General features: G+C 42.5%; 1 protein-coding gene across 1 annotated transcript in view; it reads right to left on the reverse strand.

Annotated features, from left to right (window-relative positions):
* kcnt1b (potassium sodium-activated channel subfamily T member 1b) overlaps window positions 1-23,158 on the reverse strand; it is a 47,794-nt gene that overhangs the window by 18,186 nt on the left and 6,450 nt on the right. Inside the window, 10 exon segments of the mRNA XM_048243399.1 lie at window positions 211-375; window positions 624-804; window positions 3,313-3,407; window positions 4,286-4,369; window positions 5,255-5,329; window positions 5,627-5,686; window positions 6,438-6,486; window positions 6,613-6,663; window positions 6,987-7,089; window positions 11,359-11,438. Coding sequence (XP_048099356.1) covers window positions 211-375; window positions 624-804; window positions 3,313-3,407; window positions 4,286-4,369; window positions 5,255-5,329; window positions 5,627-5,686; window positions 6,438-6,486; window positions 6,613-6,663; window positions 6,987-7,089; window positions 11,359-11,438 — 943 coding nt within the window.

Below are 23,158 nucleotides of genomic sequence, written 5' to 3' on the forward strand. Positions count from 1 at the left end.
CCAAATATATCAGATGCATGACCTCAAGTGTGAGTAATTCAACTTAATAATGCCATTATCAAAATAAGAACTTCGGTTTTTCCTCCGGATGGTATAATCTCTACAGGTGAACAAGAAGTTCCAAAAAAGTGGGAAAAGAAAGACAATAAAACCTTTTTTCTCCTGCCTCAACAAAGTTTAGAGATGCCAACTTAGTATACTACTGCGCACCTGCAGTCTGGGATGGGCGTAGAACTCATTGAGGAAGTCCATGAGGAGGTCGATCTTGAGTGAGCTGACACACAGCACCACGTGCTTCTCAGTCTGGGCTCGATGCCTGCTGTAGTTTCCCCCTGACTTCTGACGCTCCATCCACAGATAGGCAAGCTCCTCAAACTGAGACAAGCGCAAAACATACAGTACGTACATACATAGGTGGTTACAATATCAACAATTATGTCAGACACAAAAAGTAACTGATGAATGTGAATCATAATCTTAAAGCTGGAAGAATTGATTCCTTTTGGTGATGTTTTAAAACGGGAAGATTCTCACAGTTATGCCATGTGTTATGAAAGAAAACCTTACAAAATAGTGAGGTCTGTCCCTATAGTCAGTCAGTGCGTTTCGGAGGGTAGTGTTACCTGTAAGGGAAGGACCACCAGCGCAACACAGATCATGATGACCACGAGCAGCTGGGAAGGCCAGATGCGAGGGGTGACGTCCCCGAAGCCCACCGTGGAGAAGGTGACGATGCAGAAGTACACCGAGTCAAACAAGGACAGGTTCTTCCCTGCTCTTTCCAGGTGCTGTATTCCACAGGCACTAGGAATGACAACAGCGGAAGACTGGTGCATGAGTATGGACCCTTTCAACAAGGTAAACAAAAACAATGCTTGAACGTTCTATTTGGGCCCCAATCTACTTCCTCTGCATTAAGATAACATATGGAATGTTAAAACGGAAGTCTTGTGGGGCCAACTATGATGCTGATAATGGAACTCTCTTGAAAGGGTCTATACAGCAACGTGGGAAACTAACGTATCGGAACCCCCCCTATTACCACCAGTCCCGTGTTTCTGTCCTCCTACGTGTATGTGTCACTTACTATTTATTTCTATACAAACCAAGACGGCGGATTCCTAAGGAAACGCAAGCACCCACACCATAAGTGTATCTAAATTAGCTATGTACTAAAAATTACATTTTACCGTGACTCGAAGAGCTGTAAACAGTCTTGTGAGATGCGTGTACAAATCCGCTTGGAGCTCCAGTGGAATTTTGAAGTAGCGACGAGAATTCTCAGTCTAACCGTTTATGTGCTGTTGAAAGGGTGGAAGTAGACGACCCACCAGGCCAGCACTAACCTCCGAGCGCGGTAAACAAAATCGGATATTTCAGGCAGTAAAAGCCCCGGTAAGAACCAAAGCAGATTTTGTTCAAATCTACACACCTATGGCTACTGAAAAATGTTATTTTGAAGTATTAAAAATCGAACAAAATGGGTGATAATTAGAGGTGTTACGATATCTACCAGCCACTGACAGATGTACATATTCAAGTTCACCAGCCGCAGCTCAATAATATATCATTATTTTTGTGTTTGATTTTTGTGTCACTTTCATATTTTACAAGTATCTGACACGTATCTAGTGTTTGTGCATCATATACTGTCCTGGTACATAGGGATCAGTTGGATGGTATGATCAAAGAATGGCTCGATCAGCTTTCATGCGCTTGCAGTACTGTACTCCATATATAAGATGAAAGCACTCTCTCTCTCTCTTATCTCTCTCTCTCTCTCTCTCTCTCTCTCTCTCTCTCTCTAATGTTGAATTCTGTTTCTAGAGTGAAACCAAGCAGTGTCCTACATTTATCTTTTTCCTACTATTTACTGCAAGCCCACATCTTGGGATTTGAAAACAACTTTCTCTATGTGCCATGCTAGCTTTAGTAGGCACACCCATAATAAACTATTTACAGCTATTTGTCATGGTGATATGGGACGTGCAACAAGGGCACTGCTCTCATTATGAAAGTTCTCTGTTTGATATTTGAATCATCAGGCTTGTAAAAATAAACTAACTACAGTGTGTTAATACAGTAAATAACAACTAAAGTGAGCTGAAATTCTCTTTGTTGTTGACCAATTTATTCTCTAAGAAACTCATTTCAACCATTTTATCACTCAACACTCATGATCATTTTACAATGCCAATTGTAGTAAAAGTAAAAAAGGTTAAAATATCAAATCAAGTCCTAATAGCACGGCAACACGTTACATTTATATAGCGCTTTTCTAGATATTCAAAGCACTTTCCAATAAAGGGGGGGAACCTTACTAACCACCACCAATAGACTAATATTCAAATAGACTTAGACTACTCAACTATTATCTTCTGGGTGAAGTGAAAGTGAAGCTTTGCCATTTTATTCTATGCATCTGCTTTCAGTTTCTGCATAGTTGTGCAGATATTCCTTATCACTGAACTGAATTCAGCCGACTGCCTCGCTTTATCGCCATAAAAAAAAGCTGCCATGGCTACAAAAGGTATTAAGGTCGCCATGGTAACAGCAGCTAAATTAGACACATGGCTAATTTGCCATGTAATATCCAACAATGGCATGGGGCCGGTGCAATTATACTTCCTTAGGGCTTGATCAACAGCTTAGTTTTGCTTAAATTGCAACAGTCTGACCAATATCATTACTACAATCACTGAGGAAAGGCTAGAGAAGCTAGATAATTCAGGAGTCTTGAGGCATCTGACAAAACCAGTTGGAGTTCCGCTAACAGGGAAGCCGCGCAGTGAACTGACAACCTGAGGCATCAAGCTGCCTTACAGTGTACGTCCTTTTTAGTGAGAGATGCATGCAGAGAATATTGATGGCCTACCTGCAGTCTAGAATGCCATAGAATTGCTAATGGAATAACTAGCTTGTTCAGACAACACTATGACAAAATGTACATTACAGTCAAGAATGCTTTAGTCATTTTAGAGCTGGCTGATTCACCGTATGATGACTGTTATGCAGGGCACAGATACACTATGACGGTGAGATAAGCAAACAGGACACTTGAAATACTCTTAACACTGATTGGATGAAGGTGTGCGGCCATATAGCCAATGTCAAGTGTTTCAGTGGTAGCTCTTTCATCTGCCCTTTGACAAAGAACAATGGCCAATGCCCTGACACCAAATCAGATTTGCTAAAACCTAATTGATTGATGTCCCCTCTGTTCACTGCTTCTCAAAGGACTGACAGGATTTGCATGCCGATGTAATGCAATTTGAGGGCTGACTGCGGAGGCGGAGGCTGGTGGCTACTCACCCGGTGAAGACCAGGCAGAGCAGGGTGCAGATGAGGATGAGCACCTGGTTAAACATGGCAGAGTGGGTCCGCTGTATGGCACGGTGGAGGTCATTCTGGTGGTGCAGGGGGTGGGGGGACAAGGACGAAGCCATGTTTAATTACAGGGTCTCTCTTGATTCCATGTGCCAGTGATCTATACACTATCTTACTGCGTGTAAGACATGGCTAAGAATACAGGTAAGACTTGTATGGAGGTTAAGCTCTCCTTTTCCTGATGTGCAATGAAGGGGCAGCCGTGGCCTATTGGTTAGCGCTTCGGACTTGTAACCGGAGGGTTGCTAGTTTGAACCCTGACCAGTAGGAACGGCTGGAGTGCCCTTGAGCAAGGCACCTAACCCCTCACTGCTCCCCGAGCGCCGCTGTAGCAGGCAGCTCACTGCCTCAGGATTAATGTGTGCTTCACCTCACTGTGTGTTCCCTGTGTGCCGAGTGTGTTTCACTAATTCACGGATTGGGATAAATGCAGAGACCAAATTGGATCAAAAAAGTATATATACTTATACTTACTTACTTACATGCCATATGCTTTTGCAAGAAAGAATCGGTTTGGGTTGGACTTGTAATAGATATACAGGGGGCTTGCTGATTATAATATGATTTGTGATATGTTTAGAAAATGAAATATCTGCCTGCTATTTAATTTTTGGTCTTTAAATTGGCTTTTGTTATTTACCCACACAGTCATCACGGATCATTACTGTCATGCCTTGCTAGGTTCTGACATCTAATGATTTGCTATTAGCTGGAACTAAATCTCATTGGCCCCTGCAGCGCTTTCCTGCCAAGTCGTATGCGACCCTTCACCTAAGAGGCTGCCTTATCAGCAAAACAAACAGGAGGTTTTCCAACAACAATCTGCCGCAAGTGACTTTCATTCATATGATGTGATCCTGATTAAAAAACAAAAGGTCATTGCCATAAAAGCACTTACGATCATGTTCTCCAAAGCGCACTTGGCCAGCCAGCAGTTGAGGAACACAGGGACAAATATATTTCTCAATGGCGGCCAGAAGATCTGTAGACCAATAACAATATATTTTAATAACACAATCACACAAAACGGCATTATTTTGTCAGATGAGCAACAGACATATAAAACATAATTGAGCTCCATTTTGCCTTTGGGAACCGTCCCAGAGATTTGATCCTTCAAAAACTAAATCATTAACCTGCTGAATCCATTATCCTAGTGTCCTTTCCACTACAACTGTCTCTAGACTCATTCATCACACCTGAATCTGACCACAATCTATCATGACCGACAGGGACGCACGCTAGGACACACTGCACTACAGAGAGTTGGAGAGGATTTTAAGGGCACAATTCTCAGTTAAGGAGCTTTGGGTAAACAACATAAGATGGTGATGTACATAATATAAGAGACGATAAATAAATAGCCATCTTGGTCAAGCTCTAACATTACAAAGACATAATTTTGTCTTTCACTTGATGACAATAGCAACAAACACAGTTACAAGAATATACAGTAACCTGCATCTGATCTACATATTCATCATTCCTCTTCACAGTGTTTTATAAAGCGGTTTTATCATGCGTAAAGCTGCTAATTACAAACTGTCAAATTGAAGGGCTTCAGACCCATAAATAGGAGCAATGGAGTATTACACTGAAATCATAAACTTTTACTGATAGACCTCTAACAGGCTAACTAACAGGCAGGCTCCACCAGGCATGGAGCATATGCTGCAACATTTAGCTTCCACTATAATCAATGGAACTGGCTACACCAGATGTGATAGTGGCGTGTATTTTTGAAAACCAATCTTCTAAAACTAAGTTCTGCACATGGAGCGTTTCAACTGCGCACCCCGTGTAGCCCGGCTGTATTGCAACAAAAGCTGTCTCTGTTTTGAGGTGTGAATCTGTCTTGCAAACTTACTGTTATTATAAATGGCACTGTGTTCATCATTTCCAACATGAAGGAGATCTGGAACATCTGCTCCCAGATGTTTCCCTTTGAGACACACAGATAAAGACTGAGTATCACCAATGAGTGACAGGGAGGTAAGAATGAACACAGCTGCCATAATAACTCTTTCAATGTTACACAGAGCTGTAAATGATCATTTTCAGTGATAATACATCAGTTACGTGACAATGTTTTTTTTTAAACAAAGGTTAACAAGTTAATGCTTGGCACTAAACAATCATAATATGTTGACTTTTTTAATTAACTTAATCCATCTGGGATTTTGTTTCATTAAAATGATAATTAAGGCATTAAGAAACGGTTAAAGGAGATGGGTCTCACCTTGTAACTTAGATATGTGAGGAGCATTGCCTCTAGGAAACTAATTAAGGCCACTGTCACCTACACCAGGAGAGGGAGAAAGGGATAGATGGAGGGGGAGAGAGAGAGGGAAAGAGAAACGATTGAGCGGGAGGTTAAGGAATTACTCCCCTGGGGCTAATGACATCTACAGTTGCAATAAGAGTGGATTTGGACTCAGTCAGACAAAGATCAATGAGACTGTATGAGGAGGGGTAAGACTAACACACACACGCACACACACACACACACGCACACGCACACGCACACGCACACGCACACACACACACACACACACGCATGCACACACACACACACACACACACACACACACAGGAATTTCTACCAGCATACTACTTCTACTTAATGGCCTGTAGCATCTCCACCAGATTGAGAGAGGGCAGGAAAGTTGGACTAATTAAGAGCTTCAATAATGGAATCCCTGCTTTGTTGTGTCATTCATTGCCAGGCCATACATCAGGGACAGTTTTAAGGCTCGTTGTCACAGAGGCCTGGGGAAATGGACTTGACCAGTCAACAATAACAGTAATGGGGAATTAAAAGCAGACAGGTAATTGGTTTTCAGCACCCATTCAATCTCTAAGGCACTGATGTATGGTGATAATAAAGTGTGGGTTTCCCCCAACCCACAAAGGAATAACCTTCTGGAGATTCGGGCAGGAATTAAACACCTCAGTGTAATTATTGTGCTAAAGTGAGGTGCACGTTGCCAATTTTCAGTCCATGCTGTCAAGTTCATTACTGTGGCATTTAATTGCAACAGTCCTCTTACCTGAATAGCCCAGACAGGTGTTCTTCTGTTTACCCAGATAATTAATGCCCTTCCCATGAGAAACAACAAAACAAAAACAAGACAAAAGACAAAGACTAGCCTTAGTTTACAGGTATATTAGGAGGTGTATTTCTATCAAGCAGAGAGAACAGGGGGGCCCACTTCTGGGACTTACCAGTTGATATCTGAAGGATCAGCGGTTATGTTGTACGTGTGCGTGCTGTTGCTGCTCGGACAAAAATAATTACAGTTAAAATTAGGGCAAACCAACACATTATAATATAAAAAAAGCTTCTTAATCTAACTGAGGGTTGCCTTGGTAACTTTACAGTGGCACAGTTTTGATGTGACTTGCTTTTTAGTGTGATAATGAACCATAATCACTGCATGGCTCTCATCACACTCTATGGCTGTCACAACAAAATGTACATAATTACTATCATTTTATTAGGAACCCCCTCCCCAGAATATTAATACCATCTGTGTCCCTGGGACACCCTGACTATGGTGTAGCATATTCTAAGGATATGGAGATGTCTTGGGCAGTACCTTGCACGTGTGACCTCAGTGGGATCGTCCAGAGACACCCTCACTATGTACAGAAGGCATGTCAGCAGCTTCAAGGACAGGTTCAAAAGCCGTATTCTCAGGCCTGGAACATGGAAGAGAGCAGACAAAGGGGTTTCATCCATTCCTTTGGGATTCCTTTCAAAAGGTCAACATGACTGAACAGCCAAGAGATCTTCCATGCAGGTTCACTTGCAAGTTGATTTTCACATCTCTAAAGCCTGTGTTACACTGTTACAGAATTTCAGACACCTTGACACTTTTTTAAAGTACTTTGACAATAAAAAAGTAAATTGATGCGATGAGCATGTGGTTCTTTAAGGAATACATCCTTCTTCGAAAGGAATGACTTAAGTGCATTGTGTTGCTCAAAAAAAAGCACAAGTCCAACTCCTCCAAAGTTGACGCCAACGCCGATTCAAACAACCGCTCTTCGTTCGCCATAGCCACCTTCCTTGTTGTTCACCGTCGCAGGACTGTCGATATCCTGTTAAGCCCGTCTTAAGACTCTCTAACAAAATAGAGCGCTGTGATTGGATGAAGTCCACGGCGTCAGCCATTAGAAATCCCTATGGTTTGATACTAGACGTACAGGCTGAGCAAATTAATTTGCCGCCGCTAGGGTGCGTCTAGATTTCTAGGCTAAATTAAAATAAGAGAAAACGGAAACCAAATTGAATTAAATTATACCCCATGTATGTCTTATTCAATTAAATTATGCCTAAAAAGGGTGTATGAATCAAAATGAAGCAAAACCTACAGGACGTCATGAAACACTGACCCAAAACACCCAATCAGGTGCCCAGAGTTTAAAAAGCCACGGGGGGTGCTGTGGCACAACTGCCCACATCCAAATGCCCATGGGGACCCAGAGTTGAGTTTGACCCGGGTCACTTCCCGATCCCACCCCATCTCTCTCTCCCACTCGCCTCCTGTCACTCTTCACTGTCCTCTCTTCATAAAGCCAGAAGTCCACAAATATAAATGAAAAAATCTCACATTATTTGTCAGGCTGTTTAAAAGCCACAAGTCTACAGGAGCCATCACTTTTAGAATTTACACACGCCAGCACCAAGACCAAGAAGAATCGATCTAAGGGGCTCGAGGGAACATAGGGATATTGAAGCTTTAAAATGACATTTGGAGCCAGACTATGAAGCACATCTAAGGTGATCATATTGATGAAGTTAAGCAATGCTATGATGATTTAGGCACGTAAACAGGACAGTAGTCATGATGTAAGGTCACAAAAGCATGACTAATATCTTTCTTCCCTATAGTATGCCACTGACTGTGTGTGACTTCTGACAAGTATATAGCGTACAATTGAATACAGGCATAACCATACATTATACACTGTATGGTACGCATACAACTATAAATAAACAAGAATTCACAAAATGGTTCACACAAATGGTCTATACACCCCATAGTGTTTTCTCCGCATTTCTTGAGAAAACTGATTTCTGCTTCAATGATGCAGAAAAGCCTGAAGGATGGTGTGCCATTTTCAGAACATCAAAATGTTTACGTGGAGCATTCTCTGGCTCAATGCTGATGTTACTCAAAAGGAGGGAGGGGCGGGGTGGTGTGGGGCGTTTAAAGTAGTTTAAAACACACACTTACTATTTTCAGCTTAGATTCAATAAAAATAAAAACAGGCAAATGTGCTATTATGACTCAAAAGTCTTTGAGTTTTTGTCTGCACCCCATAAAAGAGGTCTCCATTGTTTCCTATGACAACCAGCCATTTTCTGCTTGGAATATATTCCACTTTAGATCTATTTTTAAAGATGGCGAGAGCAAAACCAGTCATTACAGTACCATATTATCTGTGTAGCAAATGGCAGAGGCTTTGACAAGCTATGGTGCTGTGGAGGTCGAGGATGAACAACACAGGCAATTTTCTGAGTGTCTGAGCTATTAGCATTAGCTTTGGAAGTAATGCATTCACCAAGGACCAACATATCTGACTACGTTGGATATTGAGGATGACTGAAATGCATGCTGTTCAGGTGACAATGTGCATCAATAGTGGCTCATGCAAATAAGACACCTTCTCTCCGTTCCTAAATCATCACTGTAATCCATCCGTATGCGATGGATATTGTTATATCTGAGCACCTGAGTCTCACACAAGCTTCCCTACGACACCTGCAACGGGATGACAAATTAGTGACTTGAGAAAATGTAAGTAAGCAAATAATTGTGTCAGCTGTGTACCAGATGTGGCGGTGGAAACCTTGAAACCAGGACAGGAAGACAGGGTCTGCTTCGCACAACATTGTAAAGCGCATGAAGGATGGATTCAATATTTGGTGGTGGTATGGTGGTGACATTGTCCTTTTGCCTTTTTGTATAATGTATATAATATATAATGTTTATGTCTATAAAACATGTACAGCATGTGTGGCTTTTCCCTTCTTGGATAAATGTGGTTGAACTCTCACAAACAAAAAAAAAGTAAGCCCATTATAATGTTAAGTAAAAGAGTTCTTTGATGGATGGAGCTTGTGTTTGAGACCATCAGTCAGAGACTGACGTCAATAAACCCACGCTGAGCCCTGGCCAAACCCCACAGCACTTCTGGAGTTGGTATTATTAAGGCATTAGATCCTGACTGGTGCACAGAGAAAGAAGCCACCAGTCAAAGTTGTTTATATTTTTTTATTTTAGAAAGTAGTTCTATCTAATATTTCATATTTAATAGTTTTCTTTCTTCTAGAATCCAAAAGAACAGCATATCCCTTTGTCTGCTACTGAAAGGCTCTACTTTGTTCCACAATAACTATGAGCCATCGGCCAACAGCTGTGAAACAATCACAATTTATGTTGGGCCCTGTCCTGCATCCAACAGCACCTTGCATTAGAAAAGCAATCCACTCTAGCTGGAAGAAACACCTCCTCCTGCTCCTGCCTCCTCAGCTTATCCATTCACTTCATTCATATCAATCTCCTCCAATCATCATTTACTGTACATGAAACAGCTGGGGTGCCCATATAAACACCACAGAACTAATCAGTTAATCACACAGGTTTTAAGACTTTTGGATTATATTTTATGTAATTAAAATGAGTAACTGCACATTAAATTCCTTCATGGAATTGCTGACAGTTTCAATACACTCTCAATACTTTATACACACTCACACAAACTCTCAAAGTACTCCCTACACAATAGGATACAATATCATTTGTGGCTGGCCATTTAGTAAATTTGATAAGCATCCACAGATTAGATCAAGCATCCATAGATTCTGTCTACAAGTTCCCTTGCTTTCTGTGTCCACACCAAACACCCTCCCCCCCACCTACACCTTTTATGACTACCTCACTATCTGGCTGGCCCTCCCCACCCCTTTGGAGCCACGGTTCTGCTGATGATATCTGTTAAAAGGGAGCATTTCCTTGCCTTAGTGCTCTATAAGGTTCAGGCTCTGAGCTCTGTAAAGCACCTTGAGACAATTTTCAATTGTTTTATGTAAATACAATTTAAGTGAATAAATTGTACTGAATTGAGGCAAGTGCATCTCTCTCTGCAAGTGCCAGAGATCTAATGGGTTTTTCTGAGCACAGCTGGAGCTCCTCTCACTCATCACCAGGGTGACTGCACACCCCTTCAGCACCACGGACAGCGGCCTTGACTAAGTAATACAGATGGACCTGAGGGAGCTGGGGCAGGCAATCACTGAGTCGTTATGCCGCCCAGGCCACGGCCCTCCCTCCCTCCCCCTCCACTCACTGCTGGTGGGAAGAGAGCGCCATTAGGATATGGGAGCCACGCTATCAGCTGGGGCCCAATGGGCAGTTATTGCACTTCAACTATTTCCTGTCAACCAGGGCGTTTAAGAGCACCAGGGCTTTTAAGGGTGAAGCACAGATGGCACAGAGCCCATAACTGGCCGCGGCGTGTCTGCTACCACACTTTCACCATTGACTCATTACTGGGTGGACCTGACAGGGGGCAGGAGCAAAGACCTGGGGGCCACACATAAATTATACATCTTACTGCAATTCACACTTTCAGTCCCTTCTGACAGCTCTTATTTTCTCCCCAGCACCCTCTAGCCTCTGACCCAAACGCCTTTATTGGACCATGGCTCTGGGGTAATAAGTACACTTAGAAACACAGTGCGTTTATGGAGTTTGCTAGTTTCATTTATAAACTTAGTTTTACTTCTGTACTTCTGTCAAATGTTTTGTCAGCATTACATACTGTTTTTGTAACTCTGCTGCACTCACAGAGTTGCCTAGCAAACGCCCATAACAACACAGATAGTAGCCCACATAATCATTTGCTTGGTCATTTAAGTTGTTTGTCAGAATTATTGGCTCATTGCTCAATTTTACTTACTTGACCTTTGGTTTTTGATGAAAAATAACTTCAGCCTTTCCTTAAAGGTGTTTTCATTTACATAAAATTCCACCTGAACCCTGTAAAAAAAAAAAAAAAAAAAAACATCACGAAACAGCATAATCTTCTCAGTATATTATCATCACAATATGAAAAAAAAAAAAACCACTAGAATATGGGAGCATCATGCTGCTTTAATAACACCAAGATTCAAGTCTGTTATTTACACACAGTGATGCTGGTCAAATTACTGTGCTTCTGCACAGTGGCACCTAGCTCTGTTCCCCAGAGTATGGCAGAAAGACAGCACAAACATCAGCACAGTTACAACATATGGATAAAATTAAATGAGTTATCAGGGTGTGTGTGTGTATGTGTGTGTGTGTGTGCCCCTAGGGTGCTTCTCAGTCCAGCACCTGGAGATGAACACAGTCTAATTTATCCCCTCAGGTGAAGTGATGCAAGGATCCCTTAAAAGAGTTCTAGTGCAAGCAGTGTCACCCCAGTCATATGCAGGTCAAAGGTCACGGTCCTCTACTGCCCACTCTTTTTCTGTCTCTCTCCACTGTCAAATCTAAACAACTGCAAAAGCCCCAAAATATAAGTGTATGTTTCTATATATGGGTCCATTTGAGGTCTCTTGTGTGTCCATCTAGTGACAGGCAGGCTTCCCCTTACCTGCCAGAGGGTAGGAGCAGAGGGAGACAGAGAGGGAGCGGGCTGGATGAAATGGCTTCTCATTATCAGGCATGCACGCTTGATGGAATACTGAGTGTGTTTGTGGCTGCTGCTTTTGTGAAGATGACTCTCAATTTTCTCTCTCAGTGAGTGTGTGTGTGTGTATGTGTAGCAATGACTCACCATCCTCAATAACATCACTGTAAACAAACAATCATGTTTGGAGAATTCAAGTAGAAATCTTTAACAATGTCTGTGTATACCAACTGATCAGAAAGCAAAAATAGTCCATGAAGCCAGTGAATGGTTGAAACATACAAATGAATGCATATTCATAATGGTTAGCATGTCTGGACTTTTCAAGCCAGCTTAATTACAAAAACAAATTATGTTCCTGTGTGGCAGTAATCACTTAAAATCATTTAAACATAGCCTTCAACTGTTTTGTTATATTGTTCATAAACAATAATGGACCAGTGACAATTACTAAAGACAAATGACAGAAATATCTCGGAGGTAGGACCAGCGACTAAGTTCTTCATCTCCCCCTATTCCAGTCTCTACATTCAGAGAAAACTGTTATATTTATGACTGTTATATTATATTTATGACTGTTTAGGTTATTAATACTTGCTGGGTCTCTTATGGCAAAGATGCTCCTCTCCGTACAGCTACTATTGAACTTCTGTCATTTGTTCCAGTACAAATGATTGTAAATCTATTATACGTGACTATACTGAGAGCTATCTGCTTGCAAAATATGTATCCTCAATACAAAACCACAAATTAGTTTTTCTTTGAAGAAATATGAGGTTCTCGCTGCTTTTAAAAGTGCTCAACCAACCTCTGAAGCAATTAAGAGACCAAATGAAATGACACTGTAGCATTAACAATTTTGAAGTTAAGTAGCAAATTACGCAATAGTGAAATCATTGCAACTGGATTGTTTTCAAGTGGGTTTAAATGTAAGAACAACAAATAATTCTCTCATTAATATGCTGATATACGACTATTGAAAATGGTAAATTCTTGTACAGAATGGCAAGACACCAGATCACACAGACCTGACACTAGGAGAGGCAAAGTGCAGCAAAAGCCTCTGGCACCATTCCTGTCTGAGGCAAAGACACTCTCCAGGGCCAGGGATTTATGAAGTCGTTGTAGACTAAGACAACGGGAGTTTGTGGCAGTCGGTAACACAGTGCACTCTGTTGTCAGCCCCTGTTTACTTCTGGCTTTAGAACTGAACTGAGCCCATTGCAGCAGTGGACAAAACACTGCAGAGATGTAGCCCTTACCAGTGCCACTGCGCCCTTGTGAAGCTGGGTGGCCAGACAAGTAATCCTCCCAAAGTCTTTGAAAATAACAAATTTAAGACAACTGTGTCACTATTCTTTATTCCTAGCCCCCCTCTCTTTGTACAAATACTTGTAAAATAATTTATATATGTTTTATGAATGACACAAGGTACATTGGAGTAGGAGTTAGGAGTTGTTTTGTTTAATTAATGGCTAATGTGTGACAGACCTAGGCTACTTCCAGCAGGACTGGCATGTCCTTGGTGGTCCCTCTGAAAGGAAGAACTGCCCATGATGGCTATGAGTCATGGCATTGGTTGGTAAGAGTTGGATGGACTCAAAAAACTCTCAAGAAGAAACATTGAGCCAAACTCATCTTAGGAAGATTCACATGTGGTTGGCGGTGGCTGTACATTTTGTTCTGTACTGGTTGTATATGTACGGGCATAATCTGAAAATTAAAGATTAAAGACCACAGACAGAGGATGAGGGCAAGGCACTGAACTCCACACTACTTGACACAATAGCAGTGTGAGTTTAGTTCTCATATTTGATTGAAATGGACAAGGACAGAGAGCCTACTTCAATAATGCTTTTGATCAGACACAGAAAAACATCCCAAGATAGAAATGCACTCTGGAAACATTTCCTCTCTGCATGTTTTCTCCTCACATCTATCCATCCAAGGCTTTCACAGACCTTTAATAATGAGATCAAGTGTGGTTGCTCATCTAAAATGAGTTTATAGGTTTATGGGAATGGTGACCTTGGTTATTCAGACAGTAGCAGGAAATGCTTTTTTGTTTCAGTAAAGCTATCAGATTACTGGTATGGCAAGATGCTCAGTAACTGTCAAGGACTTCATAGGAAGCCTTCTACTTGGTCCAGTCACATGGTCACTTACATGAGACCATGCGACATGGCCATTTCAACGGAATGGTGTCATGAAACATGTATTGTTTTGATAAGGCGCACATGCATTTGAGTCGTGCACAGCACACACCATCAGCGTGAAACATTTCCCGCCCACATCATATTTCTCGCCGATACACACATAACAATCTCCCGCAGCCTCTGGTCTAAAACCAGTAGCGTGTATCCATCAAATCGCTAAATGCGCAAGCATGAAATGCAATTAAACCACAATGTGAAATTGCATGTATGTACAGGTTAATGTATGAATGGGAGAAGAATTTCAAATACTGATCATCCCATCACTAAGGTTCACACTGGTGCAGAGCTCATAGAAAACTGCAGCATTCTCGTATTTATGTAAAACGTGAAAGAAGTCGATGGCAGCTAAGACTGTTACCTCATTATTATTTCCATTTCCCAAGTCCATTAAACAGTCATATGCACTGCGTAATTATGTGAAATGCAATGTATGACTAACACAGTAGGCTATGCGACAGACTGCTTCATTTCTTTTCAAGACGAGGCGAGATTATTCCTAAAAATAGTCTTGCGTTACAACAGTTTTCAGGTTGTTATTTTATCGCACTTTGAATGACTAATCTAATGATTTATGTCAGGTCCTTGGATCACTCTGCAGAATGCAACAGATCGATGCCAAAACCGATACAGTTGGATAAGGTTCTGCAGTACCTTTGGCCAGCATCGCTCCCCAGTGAGCCCATGGTTCGAATTGGCATCGATGGATGGACCCATGTTTGATCCGGCGCTTTCTGGGTATCGGTCCGCACGTCTGTGTCGATCTCCGACGGCGATTCCGCGAGATTGGCACCGGCCATTCCTTCGGTCCGCTACTTCACGCCAGCCAAGGAGGATAATCAGACCCGTGGACCTATTGCAATCCCATGGCTCATCAAGAGCCTAGCGCTGAAAGCTATGATCACATAAGTTGCAGGACCGACGAGTCGAGGGAATATATTTTATTATATCCTCTCAGTCTTCGAAGGTCTAGACGCGCAGAAATAGCCTGTCAAATTCAAGCGCATCTCTGCTCGGAGCTCCATTGGTTTTACGCTGCATGCTTTACACTGCGCAAGAGGAATGAACGCGCAAGACACTCTGCGCTAAGGTTTCACACTTAATGAAGCTATGTAAAGAACTCTACAAACACAGTTAACTGCTAGCGCATTTTATATTAACAGTGCACATTTTTTATTTAAATATTTCCATCGTTTTTATTGCCAATTATCCATCCTAGTCCTTCCCCTACGCCACATTAAAGTTTAATACTGACACTAAGGAAATGTATGGCAAAATCTAAATATAGAAAGCAGGACAAGTCCGTAGTACTAAGTGAACAGAGAATACAAACTGGTGTGTGGCAGTCTATTCTAAAGATGTTAAAATGACTTATGCATGCAGGCTCGTTTAAAATAAATGTTTTTCGAACCGGTTGCCTGACCAAAACAGAGACACTGACTGACAAGTCAAACAGTCTGCTTTAAGAACTGCATCCTCCGCACAGTCTCACGCCACACGGGTGCTGAAAACCGAATGGATTACGTAACACGCAACTCTGGAGGAAGACGCCGATGGAGAATCGAGAAACAGGAGAGGTTACTCTATACCACAGTGACTCCCCGTGGCGATGCAACCACAAGTATCACCAAGTCATCATTCATGCACTGTGGACATACATGAAAATGAATATATGGAAAGGTCTGGAATTGTGTAATGACTAAAGAAGCAAATTATGTAAGGAAGTACATAGATACTGTATAGGCCAACAACATATAAGTAAAAGGCTTATACATAATAGTCAGGTATAGTGCAGTGTGGAACTTCAACCACATCAGGTTTTTGTTTAGGAATGGACCACCCTGCTATTATGTCCTCATGTGTCTGCACCCCAGTCATGCGTGCAATGGTGGTCACTGATCATACCTGCGCTCATGGGCGGATTATGAACTTTCGGGCCCCTGGGCCCAGATGTATTAAGGGCCCCCCACTTATTGTCGTATATGTGGAAGGGGTAACATTTTTTTAATTTTTTTTTATGTGATTTCCTGTATTCTGGTGCATTTTGGGAATGGCCAATACTAAATTCAATCAGATTCATATCCTACATCCTGATTTGTTGATATTGAGGCAATGATTCCATGCAAAGGCTTGGGCTTCAGGGCCCCCTGACCCCTTGGGCCCCTGGGCCTGGGCCCGATGGGCTCGTGCAGTAATCCATCCCTGCCTGCGCTGGTGCTGACTACCCTTCAGATGGGTCAGGCCCTTGAGTTGTGGATCTGCTCGAGGTTCCTTCCTATATGTTTCTCCAATTCTAGAGAGTTTTTCCTCGCCCCTGTTACTCGTGGGCCCTCTCAGAATGTTTTACACTCTGTAAAGCGCCATGAGACGTGTGTAATGTTTTGGCACTCTATAAGTGAAATTAAATTGAATTGAAATTGACAAAAGTATACATAAGACTTCAGACCATTAGCACTTATTTGTACAGCCTAGGCTTCTTTATAAATAATCTGTGGTACAGTGAGGCACCACTAGTCCAGCAAAATAATTGGTCGTACATCACTTCCCCCCACTCAATGCAGCAGGTGGGAGTAGACCTCAGTAATGAGGAGCTGCACACCTTCTGCAATGAGCGACGTGTCAGTCTGCAGCACCCATAAGCCAGTTTAATAACAGCAGGGCTGTCGCGGAGGCAGCCGGCTCAGCCTGTCAACACACACACAAGATGTATCATGGTTTGAGGGAACACACATGTTCTGAAGCAGTGCAGGCTCCTCGGATGAGCCTGAGAGAACTTGGAGAGGTTCTCTCTATGCGCCCGCATATTCCGTGCATGCCAACAAGAATCCCACAATTCCCCAGTGCTTTTCCCTTCCAGCTTTTTCCTCATCACGCAGTCACTGAGCAGCCGAAATGAGCTGAAAAGCTGAGGATCCCAATTGATTTTGCCAGATACATGTAAACCAATTAGTGAGAATGGAACAGGCAGGAGTGCTGGTCAGACTCTTGAGATGGCTTTGGACTCACACAACTCATCCATGAGCGGATTATGAACTTTCGGGCCCCCCACTAATTGTTGTATATGTGGAAGGGGGGGTTTGGGGGTCCTCCCCCAGAACATTTTTAAATTGTTTGATGTGATTTCCTGTATTCTGGTGCATTTTGGGGATGGACAATACTAAATTCAATCAGATTCATAGCCTACATCCTGACTTGTTGATATTGAGGCAATGATTCCATGCAAAGGCTTGGGCTTCAGGGCCCCCTGACCCCTTGGGCCCCTGGGCCTGGGCCCTGTAGGCCCGTTCAGTAATCCATCCCTGAACTCATCGCTCCCTGCCACAAACAGGGCGTCACACTTCTCTGAAACAAAACAAGTAATTGCACTGGCGCCACACCACGGAATGAAATAACTGGACAACGGAGGTTTGGAAAATTGTTGACAGCATCGATGCATCCTTGCTGACCAAAGCGTACCAGCAGCGCGTGAACACCTCTTAATAGGACATCTGAACGGAGAGCTTTGCCAATTGAGGACAAATGGGTTATATGAGCATCATCAATCATCCATTAAATGAGGTTTTTACGGATACTTTTCCCCATGCCATAAACCATCTCTGCAGCTGTAGGCTTGAATAGTCCTATAAAAACATAAGAAAAAAAATTAAGCTCAAAGCTGAGGCCTGTCTATGGACCAATGTCAGTTCTAGTTAGTTATTTACTTGTAGCGCAAATCCAACATGTTCCATCTCAACACAACTGGAAAAACACAATCAACATCAATCAACATCCCCATTTATATTCAGTGTTGGGTCAGATTACTTTGAAATGTAATCCATTACAGAGTAGGCCTACACACCAATTTTTGTAATCAGTAACGTAACAAAAATAAAAAAATAAAAAATTAAATACATTGAATAAAAAAGACAGAGCTTACAAATACTTTGAATAAAAGAGACAGGGCTTACAGATAGCAAGCTGCACTTGCTGCAAGGTTGTGCTGGATTGAGCGAATGGCCCAAAGATGTGTTGTGGTAATGCTATTTCTGCTACTTTATGGTACACATGTAGCCCCCACTTCACCTTTTTAACACAAATTGCGTGTTCATTTCTAAACCTCACTGCTGATCTGGGTCATGGCACCAATGCCTTGTGCTGATTTGCACGGCTCAGCCCTGCACTCGCCCGGACTCAAACCCACAAACAGCAGCACCTTGGATTCGGGAGTCAAGCGTGCTAACAATCGAGCTAAAAGCCCGGTCTGCTGGCTCCCTTACTAGCACAACTCTTAAGGTGTTAGGAAGGAAGTTCACACAGTATAGACCCTTTCAACAATAAAAACAAAAACAATGCTTGAACATTCTATTTGGGCCCCAATCTACTTCCTCTGCATTAAGATAACATATGGAATGTTAAAAAGGAAGTCTTGTGGGGCCAACTATGATGCTAATAATGGAACTCTCTTGAAAGGGTCTATACACACTACACAGATATGTACCAGCTAGCTACAGGTATTCAACTGGAATAGGCCTATGAGCAGACATTGGGGGGTGTCCTCATTTTTGCCAATTTGTCCTCACTTTATAGATAACTTGTCCTCCTTTTCAGAGTCTGGTTGGTGGTCACCTTAGTTCTGCTACATTATATATAATATATGTAGCCTTATACTTCCCCTTTTAAACACAAATTATGACTATCAACTGGTCTTGTATTTCTGCACAGAACCTCACATGAAGTGGAAAAAATAGGCGTCCATTTTATTCTCTAGCTGGGTCGCAGTTGAGTGTGCTAAAAGGCAATAACCCCTTAAATTAGAACTTTTGTGCAAATAAATGACAGATTGATATAACCATCAACACATTTAAGGCATCTTGCTGTGAAAAAAGATGTCAATAACAAAGCATGATTATCACATATAATGTGACCCGTGATATTTGAATGAGGGGCCCCATTTAGATATCAGGGTGAATAATATAACCTATGTTATATATGATTGAGGGGCCCTATTAAGACATATAGCATAACCTTTGTTAAGTAAGTATAAGTATATATACTCTTTTGATCCCGTGAGGGAAATTTGGTCTCTGCATTTATCCCAATCTGTGAATTAGTGAAACACACTCAGCACACAGTGAACACACAGTGAGGTGAAGCACACACTAATCCCGGCGCAGTGAGCTGCCTGCAACAACAGCAGCGCTCGGGGAGCAGTGAGGGGTTAGGTGCCTTGCTCAAGGGCACTTCAGCCGTTCCTACTGGTCGGGGTTCGAACCGGCAACCCTCCGGTTACAAGTCCGAAGCGCTAACCAGAAGGCCACGGCTGCTGCTACAGCGTACAATGGAGGGAGCAGGAAGAGTGAGAAGAGTAAGAATTAGAGGAGGCCGAAGAATAGGACGTGGAGGTGAAGAAGTAGGAGGAAGAGGACGCAGAGGTGAAGAAGTGAGAGGGAGAGGACGACAAGGAGGTGAAGGTAGAGGAAGAGGACAAGGGGGGGAAGAGGAAGGGTGAGAAGAGTAAGAAACAGAATTACTGATGACATCAGAGCTACAATAGTTGTAATCAACCACGGAATGACCCTGAGGGAAGCCTGAGGGAACGGGTTCAGCCTAACTTGAACTGAAATGTTTCCATAGGGCTGCTTTGGTCCGCAACTGGTTTACAGGTCACCCACTCTTCACTGTACTCAACCTCCCCTCATACTCTCCATTCTTGAATCCAATTGAAGAGTTTTTCTTTGCCTGGCGCTGGAAGGTCTATGACCATCATCTCCATCAATGCATAGCCCTTTTACAGGCAATGGAGGAGGCATGTGGGGATATTGACCAGGCATCATGTCAGGCCTGGATACGGCATTCCAGAAGATATTTTCCCCGGTGCCTTGGACTAGAGGATATTGCATGTGATGTAGACGAAATTTTGAGAGAGACGACACGATGTAGACGAATAGAAATTACTATTTTGTGTTTTGACTTGGAAAAATACACTTGTGTTTGTTTTGATGTGTGTAAATAAACACCAATACTTGAAGTTTGGATCCCTGTATCTTTACAGAACTATGACAAAAATATAACCTCAAACTAACATAGCCTACCATGTGCACAGAGAAAGCAAAAGCCAGATGTGTTTTTTGTTCATACCATGTAGTTGGCACATTGTGTGCTTATTATTGTGATGGCTTGTGTTTACTGTTTGATACGAAAACACCATTTTTACGAAGGTGTGAAGAGTTAAGCAAGGTGTGTTAGCTTTTGCAAGAGGACTACAATGTTTGGTGAAAGGTTTCCTATTTGTGTGTAGAGTTTTGCAAACATAGCCAATAGTTACAAAAAATGTGCTTAAGCAATCAGAAAAAACTGTAACTAATTATAACATGTTGTATATTACGGTAACTAATACTAGAGTAAATTTTAGTAGAAAATCAACCATAGAATATTGAAATGCAATCCAAAATACCTTTTGATGTCATGCGTATCAATATAATAAAGAACATCCTGTTAGGATAAATAAAATACATTGTATCATTTCTCTGCCTGTGGTTTACAGACAGTAAAGAAGTGTTTGACTGAAAGAAATATGCTTTGTATAGTTCATATAGAAGCTAATGACTTAATTTCCTTTGGCTAAGCAACATGATCTGTACATACGTACCTACATACATGCATACATACATATAGTCACTCCGCACATACACACTTTCTCAAACAAACACCTAATCTCATCTGTCAGCTCCATCTACAAAGAGCCAATTGCAGTAAGGGCAAAATGAAAACAAGGCACAGCTGGGCGTAGGCCATTCCCATCTTTATCACAATGAATTACTGTAAAGCTAAGGCCCTACTATTGAACTCATTCCAAAGTGCTAGCTGCCTAACATAAATCCACTTTCTCAGGTGCAGACATAATTTGAATATTTGTGTGTGTGTGTATGTGTGTTTCTGTGTTTGTGTGTGTGTGTGTATCTGTGTCTGTGCCTGTGTGAAGTGTGTGTGTGTGTGTGTGTGTGTGTGTGTGTGTGTGTGTGTGTGTGTGTGTGTGTGTGTATCTGTGTCTGTGTGTCTGTGCCTGTGTAAAGTGTGTGTGTGTGTGTGTGTGTGTGTGTTTGGTGGGGTTATTTGCATTCTAGGCAGGTGGAGCACAGGAAACACCCTGGGGAGCAAAACACCAGAGCCGTCTGCGAAGCACTTGACTCCCGGTGCTGTTCAGAGGACAGGAAGCAGGGGGAGCCCTCAGGGTTATCCAGAGGGCATATGGGACATGGAGGATCTGCCATACACATGAATGCTGTGTTTATGGGCAGCGGTGGCGCAGGAGGTAGAGGTAGTCGTTGGGCAACTAGGAAGCTGCCAGTTTGAGCCTGGCTCCTTCAGCAAGACACTGAACCCCAAACTGCTTCCGATGTACAAGGTTGGCACCTTACATGCCAGCCTCTGCCATCGATGTATGTGTGTGTGTGTGTGTGTGTGTGTGTGTGTGTGTGTGTGTGTGTGTGTGTGAATAGGTGAATGTGAGGCATGAAATTGTAAAGCGGTTTGAGTGCTCAGAGGAGTAGAAAAGCGCAATTTAAATGCAATTAATTTACCATTGATCACTAACACTACACTCTCATCCAAAAAGCTGCGTATTGACAAGGCAATATTGTACCGGTATTTTTTTTTTTTATCTAAAAAACTCATAGAATAACAAACACCCATAAAACTGCATGCATAAAACATAACTATATACTGTGCCAACTTCATACATGTAAAAAATAGTTAATTTCATGCAATCAAAACAGTGGGATCTGCATTTACAAGTCCCTATAATATCCCACAGCTTAGCACTATGCTTTATGCCTCACCCTACCAGCCAAGTTACAGGAGTGCTAGTCACCAGATGGAGCTATTACTCAGTCAGGAAGGTGACCCATCACCAGTAAATATAGCTCACGGTGACCTTGCTCATATGTGACTTTTAGTAAGGCAGTCAGGACACCCTGATTGCAGTGGAGTGCAGGTGTGCAGAGCAGTATGACGCTGACCACGGCTGCACCCTGCACCACCACCACCATCCCCCTGGCTGGAGGCCAGATGCGCCTGCCTGCCTGGTGTGGGGGACCAGTGGGGAGGTGACAGGTGGCCTCCCGGCTGGGCGCTGAAGGTCCCCTGCCGCCAGCCAGACTTGTAGTGAAGCATGAACCTGAGCGGTCCGGCCAAGCACTTCCCGGACGTCATCATATCCCAGCAATCCCCGCAGCTTCGACCAGTGGCACGCCGCACTATCGATGCCAAGAGCGTGCGGTGAATAAGGAGGGCCATTAGATAATCATGAGCAAGGTTTTATTTAGCAACCTGAGAACTCCATCTCAAGTCATTCAAATAACAATGATCTTATTTCATAGTTAGAACATCAAATGAGCCTTCATTTGTATAATGTAATAACTTACTCTCTATGGGAGTATCCTGATGTTTGCCATGTCTTCTTGGTTTATCTATTCTGACTTGGATGTGTGTGCGGGCGTCATCACACTGAAACTCTTGTAATAAAGCTTTTATATGCCAGGACCACTGGGCAATGCCTGGTTTCACAATGTGCAATGGCATGCTGAACAATGCTAACAATAGTGTCTCAATATCAAACACGAGGGAGGAACATTCATTGCATGTCATTTTGATTTTAACAGCCTGAAATGTCTTGAATTACCAGCAGGAGAGCAATTAGACTAATTCTTGCAAATGCAAAAGTTTAAAAGTATCTTTCGGTATGGGGTTGATTGCACCCACAAGATTTTCTGTCACGTCAAAAACATGTTCAGTTTACAGGAAATGAGCTGACATACTCATGACTAGGGTGTGCATGAGTGTATGTGTGTGTGTGTGTGTGTGTGTGTGCGTGGGTGGCATCCCTTTGCAACTCA

Source organism: Alosa alosa, chromosome 5, assembly GCF_017589495.1.
Source record: "Alosa alosa isolate M-15738 ecotype Scorff River chromosome 5, AALO_Geno_1.1, whole genome shotgun sequence".
Classification (NCBI taxonomy): Eukaryota; Metazoa; Chordata; class Actinopteri; order Clupeiformes; family Clupeidae; genus Alosa; species Alosa alosa.